Genomic DNA, 22167 nt, shown 5'->3' with positions numbered 1-22167 from the left:
GTCCAGACATACACTTCATAGTATGTCACTACCCTCAAGTGAGCACAGAGAAAGCATGATCTCTCTGCCTACTTCATTAACTAGGTATTAGCTATGGGAAGCCATGTCACTCCCCTTCTGTCCTTAGTTCCCAACAATAAAAAGACTAAGGAAGCAACAGAACCAAGAAGCTCACCTCAACACATTTCACATCAAGGAAGGCTTGAACAGTGTCCACAATAGAGCTGCACTGCTGAGAACAGTTGGAAGCAGAATAAGCATCCTGGAAGTTGGTGCATTACAGGTCTTAGCATAGCTCAAGAGAGGTCAGTGAGCATTTGCAGATCAAACCCATCACGTGCAGGTATTAAGGCAAACCTGGCTAACTGATCCCAGGCAGGGTGCACACTCAAGAGCTGGTGTGCCACCTCGGCCCTGTGTGGGGAGCTACAGTGGCAGAGAAGCAGCCGTGCAGTCTCCAACTCCCACAATCAGCTTCCAGGCCAGGTGTTGCTCAAAACCCTCCATCACTGGCTTTCTGACAAACAGTTGTTCAATACCAAGACTTCTGTCCAAGAAATAATAGTCTGCCTGTGCCAGATTACTATTCCTCCTGCCAAATTCCCATATTCTACTGACCTGTGGAAAACCCTGATGCCAAGGGAACGTGTGTCAGATTTTTCCAGCACTCTCCTGCAGACTGCTGGTCTCTATCCATCATCAGGTTAATGCTCTTGCTTAAAGCCAGACAATTGTCTTAAATTAATAAAGTAGGGATTACCTGTATGTAGAGACATCTAAGCATCAAAGGATCCCACAGCTCATTAACATGACAGCTAACACTAAGTAACTCTTCAGAGTATTATTGCTCTGCACAACAGAACCTCGTGTAAGTTTATTTGAGAAGTTGTATCCACACGGAAATACATTAAGTACATCAAAATAAGACTGCTTCACTTTATGCTGAAGCAGCAAGACATTCTCCAGGAAAAGAGATGAATTATGTTTCCCTTCTTTTGACTTTCCCTTATGGTTCAATGAAGTTCACCTCCACAGCAAATGTCTCACGATAGACTTTCCACGTTTTAGACTTGTGAGGGTTATCCAGCTCATTCCTGGGAAGGTAGAGTCTGAAAAACAAAATTCAGCAGCATATCTTACAGCCTGAGACATGCTTTTCCTTTCAGCCAGCCAAGACAACTTTGAGCTCAGCCCTGGAACACTACAGCCCCAGATATTTTAATTCAGACAGACATCAGCCATGCCAGGGCTTTAGATCTGAAGTAGTCTGAGAAACATGCAATCACCATGATGGGTTTGTGGGCTGTGTTGATTCTTTTTTGGTTTTTGCCTCCAGAGCCCCACAATACGAGACTGTTAAAGTAAAATTAGTGTTACCTTCAGCTCAAAGCCTCCTGATGGGATGCAAGTGGCAGGAATGTAATAGCTGACCTTCCTAATGGCAAGGATTTGATTCAGTACTCAGCCAAGCTCATCAGGCACGTTCTCCACTTTTAAAGCTTACCAAATTCATGGCTATTTATCACTTAACAGCACTTGCACATCAGCTGTGGCTGAATTAGAGGCACAGAGACAGGAGCACTGCCTTAGGAGCTGTTTCACTTCTATCAGACCTAGTCCACCTGAGGCCTACCAGAATTCTCTGGGCAGAAAGGGATATAGTCACTACTAATTTGTGTTTAAGAGAAGGTCTGGTGGGACACCTTCCCTGGCACTGGAGGAAACAAAGCACTCGAGTGAAACTTCTGAGATGGCACTGTTGCAGGGCTATCAGACAGCAGGCACACATTTCTCCTGCCACTGGTTTAGTCTAACTAGATGTCTGCACCTACACTGCAAGGTGCATTGCTGGCTCAGCTGATTAAGTTTAGAGTTATGAACACAGACTCATGGCTACCTTTTCTCATGCTCTGATGGGATCAATTACATAAAAATTGTTTACTTCCTATTTCAATCATGGAGAGAACAGTAATTATCTCTCACACATTAAGTTCACTGTTTCTCTGTGTCGATCTGTCAAGTTTGATAGAAATGAAGAGACACAAGATCCTTTTCTATGTCACTCCCCTAGCGAGACAGACAAGCCCAGCTTTTGCTGGCTGGAGCTCCCCCAGGAGTTCTCGTCTCAACAAGAACAAGCCACAGTAATTTCTAACTTTAACAAAAACATGAAAAGCAGTAAAAGCCTTTCCTTGGGATTCCAAGCATCAGTACCTCTAACTCTGGTCTTAATGTTTGCCTGCTAAGCTGCTCAATGAGTTTCAACCTCTCAGTCAGCCATGCTATAGAGGATGGCAGAGTTGCCTTAGGTTTGAATAGTTAGCATTACCTTTTTGGAATTAAAAGTTCATTAACAATACTTAAAGTGCTGAGGAAAAAGTGCTCAATGGATTAAGATGTTTAAGAGCTCATATATGTTTAAAACACTTGGCACAGTGCAAGCATGTACCAACGGCCTGCTCACAAGTTACAACTGAGAGTCAGAGACTGGTACCCACAGAGCTGGCTGATCAAGCCTGTCTTAGTACTGAAAGCTGAGATAGAAGCTATGTTTATGAACTTTCAGCTCTGTTCAGACACCAGAAGTTAGGATCTGAAGGCAGTCATTATGATCACTTACCTGTTATTTTCAATAAAGGAAGTGTTGAACCAGAAGAAGAATGGGCAGTCATCATAGCCTTTGGGCAGATCCTAAACACAAAGGCCTTGTTTAAGGACTCCATTAGACAACAGGACTCTCTTTTTTTTTCAGGGCAAGAGTACCCACCTGCCCTCAGTAGTTTGGTTTACAAAGCTACAGTGCTAAAGTCAGTAAACTTGAAGACCCCAATATCACACCCAGATCACTATTTTCACTGACGTTATTTCAGGACTAGGCTACTCAAAAATAAGATGAAGTAAGAGACCTGCATTAGAAACAGCAGGTACTCAACCAAGATGTCTTGGTGGTACTGTATGAACAGCCAGATGCCGGCCCTGCCTGCACAGGCTGATGTAGCAACATTTGCTCTGTCATTCACTGCACAGGGGTGGACTAACAGCTGCTACAATGAGTGGGGCCAAGCCACACAGCAGAAGTCACTGGGGAGGAATACAGATTGTGCTCTACGCAGCACAGCCAGCGCCCAGCTGCAGTTTGCACTGCAGCCCCTCCTCAAACTCAAGTGAAGGTCTTCATGCCATTATACTCACAGAATGTGATTCAAATCTGACTTTCACATCACCACTTATAACAGGGCTGTCTTCCAAGCCAATGACTACAGAGTCACTTTCCAAATCAAAGAAGAGCTGTATAACAAAACAAAGTATTGCTTTTATGAAGAGTTGCTGCAGAGAGACAAGGGACCCATTCATGACAATACCTAGCTATTCATTCATGGTATACAAATACAATAGCAGTGCTAGAATAACAGCCAACAATTTAAGCTAGTCAGGTCAGAGTGAGCTATTGCATTTAAGTGACTTCTAGGGAAACCTTTCATTATTCTACCACTACTTTTCCCTGGATTTAGCAAAGCTTAGCTTTTTCATCCTCTCAGAATTTACAGCATCTATTTATTTAGGTATTTATGCCCAGTACATACATCTTCCTTCTACAGAAGGATACTTTTGACCTATAAGTCAGTTTTCAGCTCCTGTGAGTCCACTGACACGATTTCATAGCACTCTTACCTTGCAGTTTCCTTGACTGGCACATACACATTCTAGTACAACTTGCTTCTTCACTATTACCTGCACCTTCATATCAGTTCCGTTGCCTTTCCCAACCCCTAGGAAGAAAGAGTTGCATTATACCATAGTACATACATTAGCTGGAAGTGTAAGTGGTCATGAAAACCAAGTGTAATCCTATTCAAAAGTACCTTCCTTCCAGAACACCTTGCTACAGGCTTGAGAAACTCAAATCCTAAAGGTAGCTCAAGATTCAGTAGTTGAAAGCTGTATTTTGAAATAGCAGTGAATCCTATTAGTGGAGCAGGAACAGGCTAATGTAGAGTCTAGTTCCACTGACTTGAACAGGAACAGCAGTTTCAAGTCCCCTAGAACAAGTAATGCTGAACTTCCAGCCTTTTATCAAGATTACCAGTACATACGTACAGAAAAGGTGTGTATATCAAGCTGAGAAACATTAGTGATCCAGTTCCACATGTGGATTAACCTCACTTGAAAAGTGATTCCCCTCCCAGAACAGAGCAGGTTGTATCTGAGCCACTATTTGCCCAGACACCCAGAAAGTGACAGAACACGGGGTAATTGCACTCCAGGATGCTCTTTGTTGTATTTAACTGTGCCATTTGAATTCTTAAATCCCAGTAAATCTACATTCCTATTATGGGCTTAGCAAGAGAGACAGTACAGAGATCAGCTGCCTGTACTAGGAAACCATTACCAGATAGAGGAATGCCCAAATTCAAGAGTTCTTACCATGTATAGAGTGGATTTTGAGGTTTTTTATTTTGAGTTGTCTCTCTGGTGGGAGTTTCAAGTTATACTTGTTTTTCAGGATCTCATAATACCCAACATACCTACTCTGTAATGCAAAAAACCCAGACACATTATGCAGGTTCTGTACCCCACACAGACTAATTCTAGGCAGAAATAGGATTAAATAAGAGAGCTAAGAACTTGGCATAGAAAACCTAAGAAAATAGCCATTTGTTCTCCTTCCCCTCCCCAGTTCAAACAATCTGTTAGACAAATTCAACACCTACATTTAAGCAGTATTTAAACTTCATGTTTGGAGAGGAATTTTGTACTTTTGAGTTCAGCAAGAAGTGAGGAGCTTTTATATTGCAGCTTTTAAGGGGCAGAATGTTTAAGTGTACAAGATATATTCATTTTACAGAAACACATTTTGAAGGACAGCTGTACTTCCATTCTATTTCATACGAGCAACTAAAGTGCCTCTGTCACCAGCTTCATCTCACACCTCTGAATCTCACAGTACACAGTGAATCAAGATGAGCAAAGCCCCAAACTGCAGTCTGAGGCAATAGCTTGTTTAGTATTTCCTTGTGAAATATCCTCTAGAGGATGCATTCCTCTACCTAGCCACATCAATGCCACAGCCCTCCCCAGATCCTTGCTAAACAGCCCAATTGTCTTATTGGGTCATGCTCCTGTGAGGGTGGGTAAACACTGCAAGAGGTTGCCCAGAAAGGCTGTGAAATCTCCATCTGTGGAGATATTCTAGACCTGACTGGACACCGCTCTAGGCAACGTGCTCTAGCTCACCCTGCCTGAACAGTGGGGTTGGACTGAAAGCTCACCTAGTCTCAACAATTCTGTTATCTTAGATACCACAACTCCAATTTGATTATATTACACAGGGAAAGGCATAAGGAATGTGCTTGGACAAAGGGGAGGGGGAAGATGCAGTGCAACCCTACCAGCTGCAAGTCTTCCAACGCTTAAAGCAAGAGTACAGAAAGTTAAGGAGTTAAGCATGTAGTAGGAACTACATCTCTGAAACAAGGCAGGGAAGGTGGGGTAGCCTAAGTGCTCACAAGGCTAGTGGCGGTTTAGCTACTGTTACTGGACTTGCTCAAGCTTACCTGGGATGGAGTTTCAACACCTTGAAACTTGGTACTTGTGCTTCTATCAGTTCTTCTCTCCCCAAAGTAGTCTAAACTTTCCTACATAGGAAAATAATTTAAAAAGTTGAGATATTCATCCCACCACTATTCCCCTTCCTGAGAAGCGGACAATAAACTACAGTTATGCTAGTCAATTTCAATAAGGAATGCAAGTGAAAATATGCAATAGTTGGTTTGGTACCTTCTAAAGGAGGCTTTTAACTAGAATGAGAAAGTCGATTCATGGATGATAGACAATGTAAGTGTACTAATGAAGCTCATTGAACAAGGAGAGCAATATGCTTTTTAAGCAATTGCTTTAGAACCATCTGTATTTCTCAAGTAGTATGTTCAGCTTGGTCTGCCACAGTAGTTTGGATCCTCACAAACCAAACCCAGAGAAAAACAAGTGATTAAATGGATACACACTCTGGCCAAACTACCTGAGTGATCTGAGCCTTCTGCAACCCAGGTCTCCAGACTGATAGACCAGACCTGGGATAACAATGCAGAACATGCATCTGTCCTGGCTGGGACTTGCTGATCTTTCTCCCTTTCCCAAGAAGGGCTTGTTGCTGTAATGCTGGCACTCGAGACAAGACAATTCTTGATGCCTCACACTAGTTGGAAGGAGGTTGGGGAAAAAGTTGCACTTAAAACCAGTGACACTATCTCTAGTAGAGCATGCTCAGAAGATAAACTGCAGTTTCAGAAAGTTGTTGCTCAAGATCCTAGGTCTACTATGCATCCAAAAAAGTTGGTATCCTGTTAAATTCTACTTTCCCAATTCTTCCTGATCAAGAAGAGCCTTCATCAGGAAGGAATTTACATAGTAGCAAGACTAGCAAGAACTCTTTCATAAAAGAGATTGTCTAGCGCCCCTTTTTCCAGTACAGATTTTTTTGTAGAGTATTAGTGCATTTCAAAATGCCCCGTTAGAGCCTACTTAATTGGTGAATACTAGAAGAATCAAAAAATAAACCACCAATTTTTACCTTTGCACTCTCAAACTGGTCACTGTCTATGAGCCAGGTACAGACCATTGTTCCAGTCCTGCCTGTATTAGAAGTAAAAGACAGGTTGAACTACAGGAGTTCAAAGGTATTTGGGATTATTTTTGTGAAGATAAAACATTTGAAATAGAAGAAGTAACAGAGATAAGTGACACCAGAGTAGTCAAGTGCCTGTATTTCTGAGAAGACAAGATACTGCAGTTTCACTTGTTCCTTGAAAGCAGTCCCCACGTTACTTTGTGGTATTCCTAGAGATACTTAGGAAGCTGGCCAGTATCTGCATACTCCATTTAGCAGGGGACAGAGTCAAGTACACACTACTAGATTAGGTTATAGACTGGCACTTGCTAATGCTCTAAGCCTCAAGAGTTGCTTCTCTACTCCAACTTTTTTTCCCCAACCCTACTAAGGCAACATCAAGACTGCTAGCACAAAGACTCCAATATAGTCTCAGTTTTGAATTCAAAGTCTGAGGTCAAGTCATCCCTCTGTACACATGTTCTTCAATCTAGTTTTGGCCTCCAGGTAGTTTCTATGTTCAGTTTTGCAAAACCTTTTAAGCTATGATTCCAAGCAGGGGTAAAGAGCCTTCTTTATGTTAAGTAATCACCTGGTTTAAGCCAATATTTGCAGTAGTAACAGCAGGCAGCTAGAGATATGGCAGATGTTTCCAGACAGATTTGGCTTATTTGCACAGCTATTTATGCACTTCAACAGCTTCTGCACTACTACAGGTTGCAGATAGCACCCACAGGTCAGGCTCATGTGCAGTAGCTTTGCCTAGCCCACCCCCATAAGACTGCAACACACTGTCACCTAATACTTTGTGTATCTTTAAGATCCAGCAGTACCTACAACATTTCACACACCCGCCACAAGAAAGTAAAAAGCTTGAGGTATATTACAGTGAAGGATATTCAGTGTGGGTGACTAGTGTTAAGCCAGAGAACCTAAGCGGCAGCTTAACACTTTTGATCGTAGCAGTTTCGGTAGCTCCCTATCCCCAGCCTCTCCTGGGGGACTGCTGTCCTAGCAGTCAGGACAGCGGGAAGTTACTGAAGACCATTTTAAGAGATCAGATGTCAACTTAGATTAAGAACCAATTTGGGCTACTTAGAAATGGAGTTGTGTAATACTAAACACGCAATACTATACTGTTGCTAGTCATCATAGTGTCTGCAGAATTTGTCAAGTTATACTCTAAACCCATCTTATGCTATAGCTTAAGGCCATACTTACATCAGAGAAGCCATGGTAAAAATAACGTGTAATTTGTAGCATACACAGATTACACATGAGAAGTCCTACCTTTGCCTCCTTTACAGTGAATTGCTATGATGTTCTTTTCATCCTGACTCATCCATTCACGAACACTGGCAGTGAATTTCAGCATGTCCCTAGGTAAGAGGAACATTAGTGGATCAAAGCAAATACCCACATAGAGCTATCATGATGTATGTATTTCTTGACAAGACTCACTGTAGCGCTGGGACGTTGTGGTCATCAATAAAGATCCTTTCCACCCGGTAGTGGAAGTACTTGGGGTCATAACCTTTTTCACCTACAAGGAAAGATGTGTAGTTATGCCAGGAAAGGGAATAGGCTTGCAACAAAGAAAGTGGCCTGTGACACACAACTTCTGGTCTGAGCATATACTACTACTTAAAGTACAGTAGTAAAAATAGTTTTTCCACTTTGATCTGTCTATGAGGTAATTTGGAAAAAAAAAAAACCTGCATTTGCTTAGCTTCTAGTTTTATGCCTCTCAGTTGTAAGTGGAAATTCATATCCAGACCCAGATGGCCATTCCTTTCCACAGGGGTTATTTGGGGATCTGAGAGTTAATGTTGCGCCATACTGTCAGTGTCAGCCACAGCAACAACCACCTATGAAGTGGTAAGGAGCTGCTAACACCACACTCCTCATCTGTGACCCCTCACCTATCCCTCTGCTGGCTGGAGGACAGTTTTAACTTTTTCAGGACTTCAGGATCTATGCTTCTGTATCATACCTTCTCTGCTTCCAGCTCTGATGCTCTACTATGAAACCAGAAACCACAGGATAGTTGTTCCTGAAGTATTTTTCATTGGTTTAGCCACCTCTAAACAGAGGAGCTTTTAACTATTTATTCACCTCATTCTAAGCCTGCATTAGAAAAAAATCCTCCAGCATCGCCCCAAGTTTTAGCCTAGGTTTAGTTTTCTACTTCTTTAGTAAGAATTCTGGAACATTGGAGAAGTTGTTCAGCATGAGCAAGGAAGTCTAAACTGCAAGGCATCCAGTATCTCCTTTGCAAGCTTCGGTACAATATATTTAGATGCTCAAAGTCAATAGCCACATTCAGGACAGAAGGTGGTCAGACACAGCTGTGTACTTTTGACAGACTTTAAATTCTTGGAGACTTGGTATTGCCAGCATTATACCTCAAAAAGATGTTTTTCTGTTTAGCAGTATTTCAATACAGTCAGCAGCTAAACATACTTACTGCAGAGATTGTAGACTTTATAGTGGTCTGCGTGTTTGGTGTCCAAAAATCTTGCAACTTCCTAAATCAGTAACAAGATACTAATTCAGAGTAGTTATTTCCACTGCCACCTCAGCCCTCAGCCCTCAAGTGGGGTCAGCAACTGCATTCATAAACAGCCCGTAGGCAGCTGGCCTTTCCAGCCCAATAGCTCAGGTTCCTGTCTGGACTAAAAGTACTACTGCCACTATCTTCCTCGCCCTATACATTTATGTTTCCACAACATCAGGCAGCATAGCTCTAAAGGGCATTAATATAGACCTTTTAAACATCTTTACTTAGATGAGTGTACAGTTCTCACTACTCATACCATTACTAACCTGGGACAGAACTGACTCATTCCCCAAGGAACAGGAGCATCAGAGCACCAGTGTGTCCACACTGTGAGACACATCCCACTAGGCTTAGCTAAGAGACTACAGCACAAGCAGTGCAGCACAGTGGAGACCACCATTTAGTCATCCCAATCAGCCAAGCCACCAGGAATAGGATTGAGTTGACAATCTAGTCCACATGCAAATTAGCGGGAACCTAGATGTGAAACACCATTTAGAAACACTGAACTTGGTAGATGAGAGATTTTTTACCTCTATAGGGTTCCTATAGAAAGACTGCTTCCCAGAAGATGGAAATGACATTGCAATAATGCGATCTGCGGAAAAGACAGCAGTCAGAAGTAATACGGGGAACCCTCCCCCACATGTAGGAACTACATGATTGAGAGCAACATCATTATGAAACAGTTTATTTGTACCCTAAACCACCTACCCATTTCTGAGAGGTTTTCTGCATTTAGTATAGCTAGAGCATCAGCTACCACTAAGTGTCAGTATCCATAGTATTTTTGCCTGTGATTCTGAATTAGTCAGTAGTTTCTCAGCTCTAGCTCCCTAAACCTCAGAAGAATTTCTATCGTTACATACAGCACGTACCACCTCTCTCCCAGAAGGCTAAACATTGAGAACAGTATCAGTCAGGAATCCTTATTTCAAAATCCCACAGAAAAGGAGTAGGCCTGGTTTGACTTCATATTTAAGTTTCATTAGTCTAAAACATTGCCTGCATTTTATGTCAAGCACTTGTTAACCAAATAACTAGTATTAGCAGGATGTAACATGCTGCAAAGCGTCATTTGCTTCTACAAACCAGTAACATAAGTGAGATCCAGATCAAAGCCATCTTTCATATAACGCCTTTTGTTTTCAGAGACCTGCCAAAAAAAAAAAAATAGTAGTCTTCCAAAGGAATGCAAAGATCAACAAGTGTTGCCTGTTACTAGGGAAAACCAAGCATCTAGACTCTGAAGTTAAGTCATGAGTAGCAGAACCTCATTTTGCTGTAGCAAAGTTCACAGCATTAGGCAAGAATAACGTTTATTGTATGAGCTTTTAGGTAGAAGCTCCATACAGAATTTTTACCCTGAAGTATCAAAGTTTATTCTAGTGGAAAGAACACTGCAGATTCTTTGCAGACTGCAGCATGAATCCTTTATTGCTATTTGAGTGTTTTGGGCTGAGGGAAGGAAGAAAAGTGTTAAGGGCAACATAACCAAGACGACATACTTGAAGCTTCAAGTACCACTTTAGTGCCCCCGATGACAATGAGAGGCATTTACAATAGATAGGGCTTCAACAGCTAGGTGTTTTTGTTTTCACTTGGAATAAGCAGCAGAAGCATTAAAACTCTTATTCTTCCCCATATGAGGGAAAACTGTCTATGTAGCACACAAACTAGAAATTACCATGGTGGTGTTGCAATCACTTCGATATGCTGCCCTTCCAGGTCAAGTCGCTGCTTACTTGACAAAGCTAAGAATTATTAGCTATACTGAAGTTGGAGGCAAAGCTCTAGTACCCCATCAGGGACACTGACAAGATATGCTGCTTAAGCAATATTATCAGTTGCAGACCAATATGCTGTGGGCAGTCTTGTGACTCACCACTCTCAGCTGCCTAGAGAAAGAGAGTTGGAAACAGTAACAGTAGCCTAGGTATATTAGACACCAACTTACCATTCTCCTGGTCACCACTTCAAGTTGCTTCTTTTGTGAAGCCAGGCGAAATATTCTTATTAAGATGACAATTCTCAGAACTCGGAGGAGAGTAACCATCCTAGAGAGTCAGATTCACCACAAAAGAAAGTGAACACAATTAAACTTAGATGCAAAGCTTAAAGCTATTTAAAAGCTGTTTCAGGGACAGTTTAAAGGTTTGTTTCATATACTGAACTAGGACTTCTCAGGCTGATTCTGGAGAAAGGATACTATGCTTGAAGAATACCATGGTTTTATTGAGGGGTTTTTTGGGAGTACATGTTCTGAACAGCTAATAGAACTAGGAAACCCCCTACTTGCTCAAACAGACTTTCACAGGCACCTCTGCCCAGTGAGCAACAAGTTCCCTTAATGTTATTATTCCCAAGTTCTTGTTCCTTGAAGCTTATTCTCAAGTATACATTTGAGCTTAGAGTAGCCACCTGAAAAAATAGCTGAAAAGAGAATCTAGATAGGCTACATACATCATGCCTTGATTGATAAACCTGAGGACAGATCAGTATAAACCCCTGTGTTTAATCATTCAGCAACTTGAGCAGATGACTTGGTTTGAGGAACTTTGAACTGCTGTTGAACTTGGAAGGAGGTAAGATGCTTATGCGAATGGTTCTACAGAAACAACTGAACAGGGGCAGTTGCTTTTGCATACCCTTAGGGACTAGGGCAAACTAACAGTCATTCCTTAAGGAGGTATGCAAGCATATATAAGAAGCACATGGACATATTTCATGTCCTGATACACTTAGGTAAGAATCCTGGTGAATACCTACAGTAAGAGAACAAATATTAGGGAAACATTATCCCATCACCTCCAGTTGAAGACAGTCCACTCTCCACAGATGTGGAGCTTAAAGTCAGCAAGACAGGGTTATCCTGGATACCTGGAAGAAAGCTTCAGTTTTTCCCCTAGTCCAGGATTACACTGCTGTTTTGAAAACAAAGTTCCCTTGGACCTAGCAGTCAAGGAGCCAAACCAGCACTGGAGTGAAGACCCCACAGCCCCTCTCCCCAGCCTAAACTACAACTGTTCAAAGCAGCTCTTCAGGATAAAAACAGTTTGCATTCTGCCCTTTAGGAAGTTAGCCAGTTAAGCATTAGCTCCCTGACCGATATCCAGCTCTCATTCCTCAAGGTCCTTATAGGTCAGACTTCAAGGAAATGGGTAACTCATCCCAATGCACACCCAGCTAGACCAGATTAGAAAGAGATCATACCCCACCCCATCAGGGCATGTTACCTCTATGGATTGCCACCAAAATGTCACTGTCATATAAAATCTCCTCCACATAAAAGTTACTCAGATTCTAATTATTCTGAGATGTATCAGGTGCTTCAAGACTGCTGTTTGCTTCTTGAGGAATGACTATGAGGAAACAGAAGTCCTAGACACACCCCCCACACACCCCCTGCCCAAGGTAGGCTACTGGGAATTAGTTGGATTGTGTGGACACTACTGAAGTATTAGGTGGGAAGACTCAAAATTTGGGATTTGGCCAATTCTGAGGTATCATCTAGTGCCAGGTAGTAGTATTTTGGTCAGAACAGGAGTGGAGAGCCCTTAAGAGAAGCCTTACAGAAGGCCTCAAGAATTGCATGGGTGAGATGCTAGGCCCCAGCCGAGTATCTTCTGAGAGCATCAGCACGAACTCCTTTTTATGTGACCCAAAAGCCTATTCTAAATCCCCATGAACTTCAGCAAGTCAGAATACAAGGAACTTGCACACACCAGTCTACAACAGGATGGGTCAGTGCAAGATCAGGCCTACTACTAACGTAGCCTAGTAAAGACAGCATTGCAGATTACTCTGTCACAGTGCTATTGCTCCTATCTTTAACTGGATGTTGCCATAAGACGAAAGCTATTTTAGAAAAATATGGCCAGAGCTGAGAAGTAATCATTAAACTCAGATTAATGTTTAAGACGACCTAGAAGGAAACAGCTTTTTATGATTCTGAGGCTGTAAGAGCTATTCCTTTGACAGTTCTACTTTTTGAAACTTGAGCTTAGCTGGCATTTGAGGAGACTACTAGTACTTCCAGATATTTGTCCAACTCTGGATTCTTCAATAACTAGACTTTGACTTGGTTTCTTCTAGAAGAACATTTTCCCCTCATGCCTAGTAACCAGTTGAATTAGGGGGGATTTTTTTTTAAAAAAAAAAAAGCTCAACTTCTTTTCCTGGCTGAGGCAAGCAAGTCTCATTAGTTCAAACCTAGTGCAGATAACTAATCTTAGAGTTGTAGTTCTGTCTCCATCAGGAATGGATGCCCCTCACAGATTATCATCTGATCAAGCTACAGAAGTTAGATGGAAATATGACTTGAATTAACTTATGCATGTAAACAGCATGTTTCCCCTCCCCAAAGCATGGCTGAAAAATCCAACATATGTTACCATGGGGCTTTTGGGAAAGCAAGGTGGAGGAAACAAGACAGTGTGGCAACTCTTTCTATGTCGAGATCCATTAGATGGAGATCCTCCTCCATTGTTTGTTCCATTTGCTATTATAATTCAACTCTTCTTTCTGACCTTTTTACTCTCCTCTGTCAGGGCTGCTGTACACCTTACACACACCACACCCACCCCACCCCAAAATGCTTGAGTCAGAGCATTTGATGGCCTCACTATTCACTTTTAGTTACCCTAACTGATAGGTTTAGATCATCTCTGCCTTTGAGACAGGGACAGTCTACAGTATAACTGCAGACCAAAGACCTCCACCCTTCATTAGTCTGTACCATGAAATACTATCACAGCCATATTCATGATGTAATATGCGCACATCTAGCTTCGAGGTGCCCAAAAAAATTCTTAGAAGACTATCAAGAAGAGGGAACTCGCATTTAACAGCTGCCATACCATTCTTACCTTGGTATCTGATCTGCTGCAGCAAGGTCTGAGAAGGAATATGTCATGTTAATTAACAGAGTGCCCACCACAATGAATGCATCCAAAATATTCAGTTTGGACCGGAAATAGTTCCTGAAACTGAAACAAAGGAGAGTTTTAGACAGATGCCCACATGAACAAAGACTGAAATAAATCTTCAGGAAGAGAATTACCTATAGAGCTACTGCTAGAGGCAAGCTCTCTTAAGTAGTTCTTAACACCAAGCACTGAAGACTCTAAGAAAACAATCTTACACCTGGTCTACACGCATAAGTCACAGCAAAGCTAATGCAGTTTCCAAGTGCTTAGACCAAAAGCACTTTACAGATTATTCTGTAGAAGGGTAACAGCTAAGGTACACAGCCAAGAAAAGATGTGGCCGTTATCTATGACCAGAAAATTAGTGTACAAGGCATCCATGTTTGTAGTCCAAGCTTTAAGTATTGCTTCCTGACTAGCTTGAGGACTTGCCACACCAACTTTAATTTTGCCCATGTCTTACCCTTCAACAAACACCCTCAGGAGAACATCGATGAGAAAGAAGAACGCTATTGCCAGGGAAACACCTTCAAGAATCTCTCTAACACCTCTCCTCTTCTCACTGATGGCCAGATCCACAATAACAACTATAATGTCCACAATGATAAGTACAACTCCAAATACTCTGCAAAAAGAGAAATTCAAGTCAACTTGAGAGGCAGGAATTCATTGCTGATGTTTATTGACTGAAGAGCACAAGCCCAGATCTTTGTTTTAAGCTGTTCCAGCAAGAACATGTTCTCGTATACAGACTGAGGCCTGCCTGTATAAGCAGCTGAAGGATTCAAATTACCTTTTTTTTTTTGTGATCTGCACAGAGTACATCATCCATGTGGAATTGTATATTTCCCTCAGACTCAGCTGTAGTTATTAACCTATAATTCCACAACTACCTAGAAGTGGCGCAAATCTGAATGTTTTATGGCACACTAGCGTCATTGCTTGTCTTTCAGCTTACTCGCCTTCCCTCCCACTTGTGACTTAGCATAGTCCCTTAAAAATAACTGTCTTCAACAGTGTACCTTGTTTCAGCACCTAGACAGCATACAACTGACCAACTGGCTGCTCAGAGGCTGCCACAGCCTAGAGTAAGCCATTAAAGAGCTTTTATCCAAGTCAATGGCATTTACAGTTCTGACTTTCAGCTTTCCTTGGAGAATGTAGTCATATCTGTTTAAGACTTCTTTCCCAATCAAAGTACTTTTCTCAAGTCACCCTTTCTGGGGGTGGTAGTACTTTCCAGACAGAGCAGGCTGGAGTCACTGTTGTTCAAGGTACTCTCCAAGTTCTTACACCAGAAATAAGGACTATTTCTGCCCTACCCGTATCATTACAAGCATCTTTTACCTGAATCCAAATGACATCACAAATGGGGAAATTTTTCTCTTAATTGCACTGCAAGAGAAGAGAAGTGGCATCAAGACAAGTGACATTTTCCTACTGATATTAGCTATAAGAGCATTGTTACATTCTTTTGATCACATTCTTTTAGTTTTAGAATTCTGTATAGTAGTGATTTCTTTAAGAGGACATTATTCACTTGCATTCATGACAGTACTTAAAAGGAATGCTTTGACCATTTGATAGAAAAGATATTCATCAGCTACAGACCCTAGAAGTACCACAGTGTACTTATGCATAACATTATTCAGTGCCACAATTTTAGTGACACTAGAAGTCTGGCTTAGTGTCCAGTTATAAGCTTTAAGAAGTGGGCTTACATAATAGCTACTGGTAAAGAGGAAGATAAAAGGATAAATATCTCTTAAGGTATCTTGTTCAATATATCAGCTTGTTGTATCAGAGGATTTTTTTTTTCCCAGGCCTGGAAAAAGCTGCACCTGTTAATAGCTCCACTACTGCTTCTGTGCTCTTGGAACAGAGGAAGACAAATCTCTGATTTCTGAGAGTTTGAGAAACAGATTGGTAGTCTGCTAAGTAATCTTGGGATTACTTAACTATTGTAAGCACCAAGTCTTTTCTTAGACACTTAAAAGAAAACACTTTCTCCAATATATCACTAACAGTAGGACCTACCAAAAGATCTGCCATACTGACAAAAAGTACTGGTAGATTCCTTTTGTGTTGTTCACATATCTAACCTATTTTTCCTGTTATATAGAGTTACTACACGTCCCCTCCTCACCACCATTAGAGATACCACTGTTACAGGAAGTCTTTGTGAGCTCAATAATGCATATTGCATCCCAGTGAGTCTGAGCTACTTGTTTCCTCCAGGGTAACTTGAGCATTGCATTTCACTTGGTGCATATCCTTAACACCTCAATAACTCAGTTTAAGACAAGGCTAGATATCTTTGAAGTGATGAGGAAGCATCTTGCTGGGCTTACTGAATTAACCCACACTTCTCATTATTAGGTTCATATTTAAATTAAGCAACAAGGTCTAACCAGCAAACATCTGCATCCTTAAGCAGGAAGGAGATATTTAGGTTTTAGTACTCACATGGAAGTCAAGGATGTAATAAAAGGTCTTGTCTTGAAGGCAGCCTAGCATATAGGAGGTTCTCCTTGCATTTATGAATATCTAATATCTAAGGAAGCACTGCAACAATTACACTAACAGTTTGTTGGTCTACATCTTTGCCCAGTCAATCCTACAATGCAAATGTAGTAGGTACACCAAAACTTCAGCTTCCACGGTCTAAGAATGAGTACCTTTAGGTGCACTGAAGACTGAAATATACACATGCCACTCCACATCTTCTATCAGTTGAAGAGAACATGGCACATTTGCTCACATACTTAAAGACTTTGTGAAATGCATTTGTAAATGCTAACTTTTGAATTTTAGAAAAGACATGCTGTCACATAGAAGACCTGAAATAACAGGCTTAGTCTTACTGTTCTTGAGCTGCAAGAACACAGAAACAAGTCTATTCACTTGTCACTGACTTGACTAAGTATGCTAGCAGAGTTAGTAATCTGGTGACAAGAGCTAAACAGTGTTAGAAAATAACTACTTCAAGAACACAGTTAATCACTTGCAAGTTCAGAGTTTAGTCTTGATGAGGGCATGATGCTTATTATTTGCCCCAGTAGTCATTCGCTTCATTTTTACACCAGCATTTGTTCTTCTGTGTTCTCCCAAGCTCATCCCTTTGGGAAAATTTAATCAATGCAGTTTGAACTACCGATTCTCCATAATATGATGGACTTGTAACTAGTTCTTGGGTTGGGCTTTCACCTCTAGAGGCATAAAGAAGCTTCCTGAACTTACTTGTCTTTATTATGTACTAGAACAAGTGTCTGTATCAAGTGATTTACTGGGTTTCTCTACTGCAGCAAGCCATCTGCCTTCTTATTTTGGTTCAACAGTTTCCACTTTTGGGGGTAAACAAGGCATTTAGTATATCATTAACTTACTTGGAACAGCTGTCTGGTTCATTATCCTCATCACGACCATCATCAATCTTTACTGCAGGCTCTTCTGCTGTTGGAGAGCTGACAAAGGAATAAACACAAGTCACATACTGATACAGATGTCAACTTTATACATTGCTACCCTTCATTGTTCCAGAGAAAAGAATATTAATTGTCAGCTGAGCTGCAAGCAGCAGCCTGGGCCAGAGCACAGGCATAGTACTAGGGGAAGAAAGACTTCCTATATGCTGGCATGTCAGAACCCCTTGACTTATACTGACCTAGTTCCCATTAGCAATCCATCTCTCAAAAGTTTCATTTTCGGGGAAGGAAGGGAACAGATATGTTCAGCAAGAGGATAAAGGGCTTTGAAGTAGGGCATCCAAGAGTCCACTGAGGACTTAACAGTCCAGTCCAGACTGTGGAAGTGGTGGAAACATGCATATGCAAAATTGCTTCAGAGTCCAAATGACATTAATGCTATTACAGTAAACTACTTGTTCAGAGAATGAATGTTTTCACCAGGAAAAGCCATAGCATAGAGATGTTTTTGTGCAGAGCAGGATACCAGACAGGAAACTGGAAGACCAGAGCAGCAGCAGCTGAGCTAGTGCTAGAACAGCATTTTCTGGGGTGGAGTGGCTGCTTGCCATAACTTCCTTAAAAGGGTCTCTTTAGATCAAGTTTTTGTTCAGCCACCTGAGAATCTCTGAAGGTCACATGATGACTTCAGAGAAAATAAAGTGTAACATCCGAATCCAGGAGTTTCTAATTCAACCTTCTCCACAGAAATACTGTGCTGTGTAACAGCACAGCCACAGTGTTTGCTGTGGCTCTGTCTCTGGCATCATTGCTTCTTGGGCAGGAGCAACTACATACAAATATTCAATATTGATGTTTCCATGCTGTTCTGAGGCAACCTAGCATGCTTGAAGCATTACTGTAACAACTCAGAGGATCCAAGCATTCCTCATCCTCCACAAGGAACCCACATACTAGCACTGATTCTGCAGTGTGGGCTAACCCCCTTTGAGACAAGAAGTTTAATGATGCATTTCCTACAGTTTCAGGAACTTGTACTGATGGTTCACCACCCACACTCAGTATCAGGCTGAATAGAGGAATGATTACCCCCCCAGCAATTTTGGTATTTAAGGCTAATTTTCCAGCTCCAGTATCTCCAGACACCAGTAACCTCATTTTGTTCCTACAACTGATGCAAAGCTCTGGTGATGTATGGCCATTCAGCTTTGCTTCCCAGCTATTCTTATGGGATATTCACTTGGGAGTTTCCACTTAATGTGCAGCTGAAATGCTTCACTCACTGAAGTAGGTTGCTGCTGCTACAGCAATTTTGCTGCAGGTCACTTGCTGATACTTGTGGACACACGAAATGCACCAAATGCCGCCTTCTTATTTTAATCGCAGTAGAGGAATGAACAACATTTCTTTTTGTGTTGAGGATTGGCTTCTTAATGCCAAACATTAAACAGAAGCTAAGTCAGAGTACACTGTTTTCACTGTGCTCTCACACAAAAATTCAGTTCTAGATAACGCTTTCCTCTGAGGGAGTTTGTTTTGTTGAGCTCTCTACATCTACTTGTTGTGCAAGCTGGAACAAACTCTCTGCCACAAGCTACTACATCTAGTCTTTGACAACTGGGGTGGCAGAAGAATGTGAGGATATACTAGAAGAACCTACTTCTTCCCTACACACACTCTCCATACAGAGCACAAGCTTTTCTGACTGCTCACAGCTAAAGGGAGCTTCAGACTTGAGGCTTTTAGGAAGAGCAGAGCAAGAGCATCTTGCTCTACAAGAAACCTTGACAGTATTTCTGGATGCTAGAATAGAGCGGTATTTACTGCCATGAGCTTATTACACCAGGGCTGGGTGCTCTGTACTTAGTTCTTAACTACTTGCAAGAAGTCAATCACAACAGCATATTTCTCTCAAAGATATCACTCCTCTCAGACAACAGCCTTTTAAGGGGGCAGGGGGAAATACAAAGACTATATGGTATATAAACTTCAAGCACTACATCATTATTCCTTTGTTATAGCTAAAGCACCAAGAGACTCTAGACGGGGGACCACACAAAGCATACTTCAACTCCAAACCCATCCCCTGGTGCAGTTCACTCACCTGGATACTTCTGTCAGCTCTGCCCCTTGTTCATACCTTACAGTTGCCATTTTGCTTGTTGTTGTTCTGCTGGTCTTAAAAGAAGCACATACAGTTAAAGAGGGATCAGTACAAGAAACAGTGAATACCAGCATCCTATAGCAGCCTCACACTGAGGTTGCAAGCAGACGGGCTTCTGCCTTATTTTCAGTTATTTCCCCCCTCACAGTTGACAAAACACAATCTTTATCTATAAGGCTGGTGAGAGTCAGTGCACTCAGCAGTACGATAAAGGTTTTTTAACTATACTTAATATGCGCCAGCGACAATAACTTTAAAACTGCATCTTTACCTCACAATGAAGCATTTTCCCCTGCTTCGAGGTATGAAAGACAGAAGAGCGCCAGCTGGCACCTCTGGGAGGGATGCAGCCCCAGGCTGCTCCGGCAAGCGCGGGCTGGAAACCCCGGTGAGCGGCTCCAGGAGCTGCCGGCACACATCAGCCCCTCAGCCGGGAGGCCCGCACTTCAGCCCCCTCCCCCATCTCCACCTGTCTCGCCGGGCGGCAGCCGCCGCTCAGGCACAGCTTCACAGTCCTGGAGTGGGAACAGGCTCCCACAGAGGCAGGTACGGTCCCGCCAGCAGCCTCCCTGCTCACCCGAAGAGGGGCCAGCATCGGCAAGCCGCCGGCATCCCTTCCCAGCGGAGGCCCCACAGGCCGAGCCCCAGCGACCACCACACGGAGCCAGCGGCTCCGCAGCCCTAGCCAGAAAAGCCCGTGGTGGCCCCAGACCCCCGGGAGTTCTTGCCACCCGCCGCCCTCACCTCAGCGCGGCCGCCCACCTCCGGCCGCCGAGCTCAAAGTCGAGCCCGGACACCCGCCCCCCGGCGCTCCGCGGACTCAGCGGAAAGTTGCGTTAAACTTCCTGAGGGCTGTTCTCCTGATCCTCCCTCCTTCCTTCACCCCATCCTGGCCGCAGAACCCCACTCACCCACCGAGACGAGGCCAAGCCGGGGAATGAGAACACACCTCGACCCCCCGCCGGGCCGAGGCTAAATGGCCCGGGGGCGCCGTACGGCTGCACCTGGGTCGGGGCCGGGCCAGGCGGGACCGCCCGCTGCCATGGCGATGGCCCCGCCGCCGCTCCCGACACCGCCCGCCACACCGCAGTCAGAGCGGCGGGCGGTGGGCAGCGGGCTTGCGGGTGGCCTTCTCGCTCCTGCGGGCCTGTGCGGGCCCAGGACGGCGTGATCCCGGGGAGGCCCGTAGCCTACCCGCTGCCCATTGCCGGGTCATTTAGGCGCAGCCCGGCGGGGAGTCGAGGGATGTTCCCGCTTCACAGCTCGGCCTCGCCTCGGCGGGTGAGTGGGGCTCCGCAGCCCGGCCGGTGTGAAGGAAGGCGGGAGGATCAGGAGAACAGCTCTTAGGAAGTTTAACGCAACTTCCCGCTGAGTCCGCGGAGCGGTGCCTGCCGCCTTCCTCCGAGCCTCTGCTGTTCGGGTTTTCTACACTTTGCTGCTGCACTTTTATGCCTCTTAATGTGTTTCGCGTGGGATGGCAGCTTTTGGGGGCTGTGGCTGCCTCCATCCAGGGCAGAGGCGCATAACATTAAGCACTTTTGTTTTTCACGTAACACTGGGCACTTACGCTTTTACAGAATCGGAGCCTGCAGGGCAGATTCCTGACGCTGTCCTCTGCAGGGGCTTCACACCTACCTCACCGCTGACCAACAGTCAAGTAATAACAGCCCCTGAGCAGGAGCATCTTGCGGTGGAATACTGCTGGAGGTGAGGCCAGGCCTGCGCTGAGAAGGTTTTCTGCAGCACGGTCGGCAGCAGAGGGAGCTCAAAGCGAGCTTTTGGGGGCTGCTCCCAGGGCTGCTGCAGCTTGGTCGGGGGTAGATGCGGTTAACCGATGGCAGGAGACTTTCCGGATGTCCCTTGCCCAAATGAAATGAAATCTTTAAGATAAATGATGAGAATAAGGAGCATTTCTGGGCAGCAGATTAAATAGAAAGTTTCCCTTTCAAGTCTGTCATATATATAAGTATATGGGTAAGTAGCTAGTACAGACAGTGGTAGCAAGTAATGAGCTAAATATGTGTGGTATATTCAGAAGATGATATGGTATATTCATGAAGATGATCAGAGGGCTGGAGCACCTCTCCTGTGAAGACAGGCTGAGAGAGTTGGGGTTGTTCAGCCTGGAGAAGAGAAGGCTCCAGGCAGACCTTAAAGCAGCCTTCCATTACCTGGAAGGGGCCTACAAGAAATCTGGAGAGAGACTGTTTACAAGGGCATGGAGTGATAGGACAAGGGGTAATGGCCCTAAGCTGAAGGAGGGTAGATTTAGATTAGATACAAGGAAGAAATTCTTCACTGTGAGGGTGGTGAGACTGGAACAGGTTGCCCAGAGAGGTTGTTGATACCCCCTCCCTGGAAGTGTTCAAGGCCAGGTTGGATGGGGCTTTGGGCAACCTGGTCTAGTGGAGCGTGTCCCTGCCCATGACAGGGGGTTGGAACTAGATGATCTTTGAGGTTCCTTCCAACCTAAACCATTCTAT

At 43.5% G+C, this 22167-nt stretch overlaps 1 protein-coding gene across 7 annotated transcripts; it reads right to left on the bottom strand.

Moving 5' to 3' along the window:
- Window positions 1-844: 844 nt before the first annotated feature.
- On the bottom strand, window positions 845-20899 carry LOC129213080 (phosphatidylinositol 3,4,5-trisphosphate 3-phosphatase TPTE2-like). 7 transcript variants are annotated; one of them, XM_054842480.1, is made up of 19 exons: window positions 20262-20401; window positions 19625-19693; window positions 17482-17559; window positions 15443-15490; window positions 14559-14720; window positions 14036-14155; window positions 11125-11224; window positions 10260-10323; window positions 9701-9765; window positions 9075-9135; window positions 8069-8150; window positions 7898-7986; window positions 6572-6633; window positions 5556-5636; window positions 4426-4531; window positions 3673-3770; window positions 3193-3288; window positions 2621-2691; window positions 845-1109 (listed from the first exon to the last, which is right to left on the bottom strand). In XM_054842480.1, exons 1-19 carry the CDS (start codon window positions 20294-20296, stop codon window positions 1007-1009), a joined length of 1590 nt encoding a protein of 529 aa, XP_054698455.1. In that variant the 5' UTR covers window positions 20297-20401; the 3' UTR covers window positions 845-1006. The 7 variants fall into 7 exon arrangements, with proteins under 7 accessions (XP_054698455.1, XP_054698490.1, XP_054698482.1 ...); XM_054842515.1 differs by lacking the exon at window positions 20262-20401 and adding an exon at window positions 20879-20899 and having other exon boundaries at window positions 854-1109; window positions 19625-19698; XM_054842507.1 differs by lacking the exon at window positions 20262-20401 and adding an exon at window positions 20429-20519 and having other exon boundaries at window positions 854-1109; window positions 19625-19698.
- Window positions 20900-22167: the final 1268 nt, after the last annotated feature.

The sequence above is a fragment of the Grus americana genome, chromosome 1, assembly GCF_028858705.1.
Source record: "Grus americana isolate bGruAme1 chromosome 1, bGruAme1.mat, whole genome shotgun sequence".
Classification (NCBI taxonomy): Eukaryota; Metazoa; Chordata; class Aves; order Gruiformes; family Gruidae; genus Grus; species Grus americana.
Note: the sequence above shows the minus strand (reverse complement) of the source record. Positions and strands in the feature narration are given on the sequence as shown.

What these genes read in the sequence shown, in the direction of transcription:
- LOC129213080 (XM_054842480.1), bottom strand. Translation starts at nt 20,296, where the DNA reads ATGCCGGCGGCTTGCCGATGCTGGCCCCTCTTCGG. An exon ending in GAACCAGACAGCTGTTCCAA is followed by an intron (nt 15,491 to 17,481) that starts GTAAGTTAATGA and finishes CTTCTCTTGCAG; the next exon opens with TGCAATTAAGAGAAAAATTT. An exon ending in CCAGTCAAGGAAACTGCAAG is followed by an intron (nt 3,289 to 3,672) that starts GTAAGAGTGCTA and finishes TTTGTTATACAG; the next exon opens with CTCTTCTTTGATTTGGAAAG.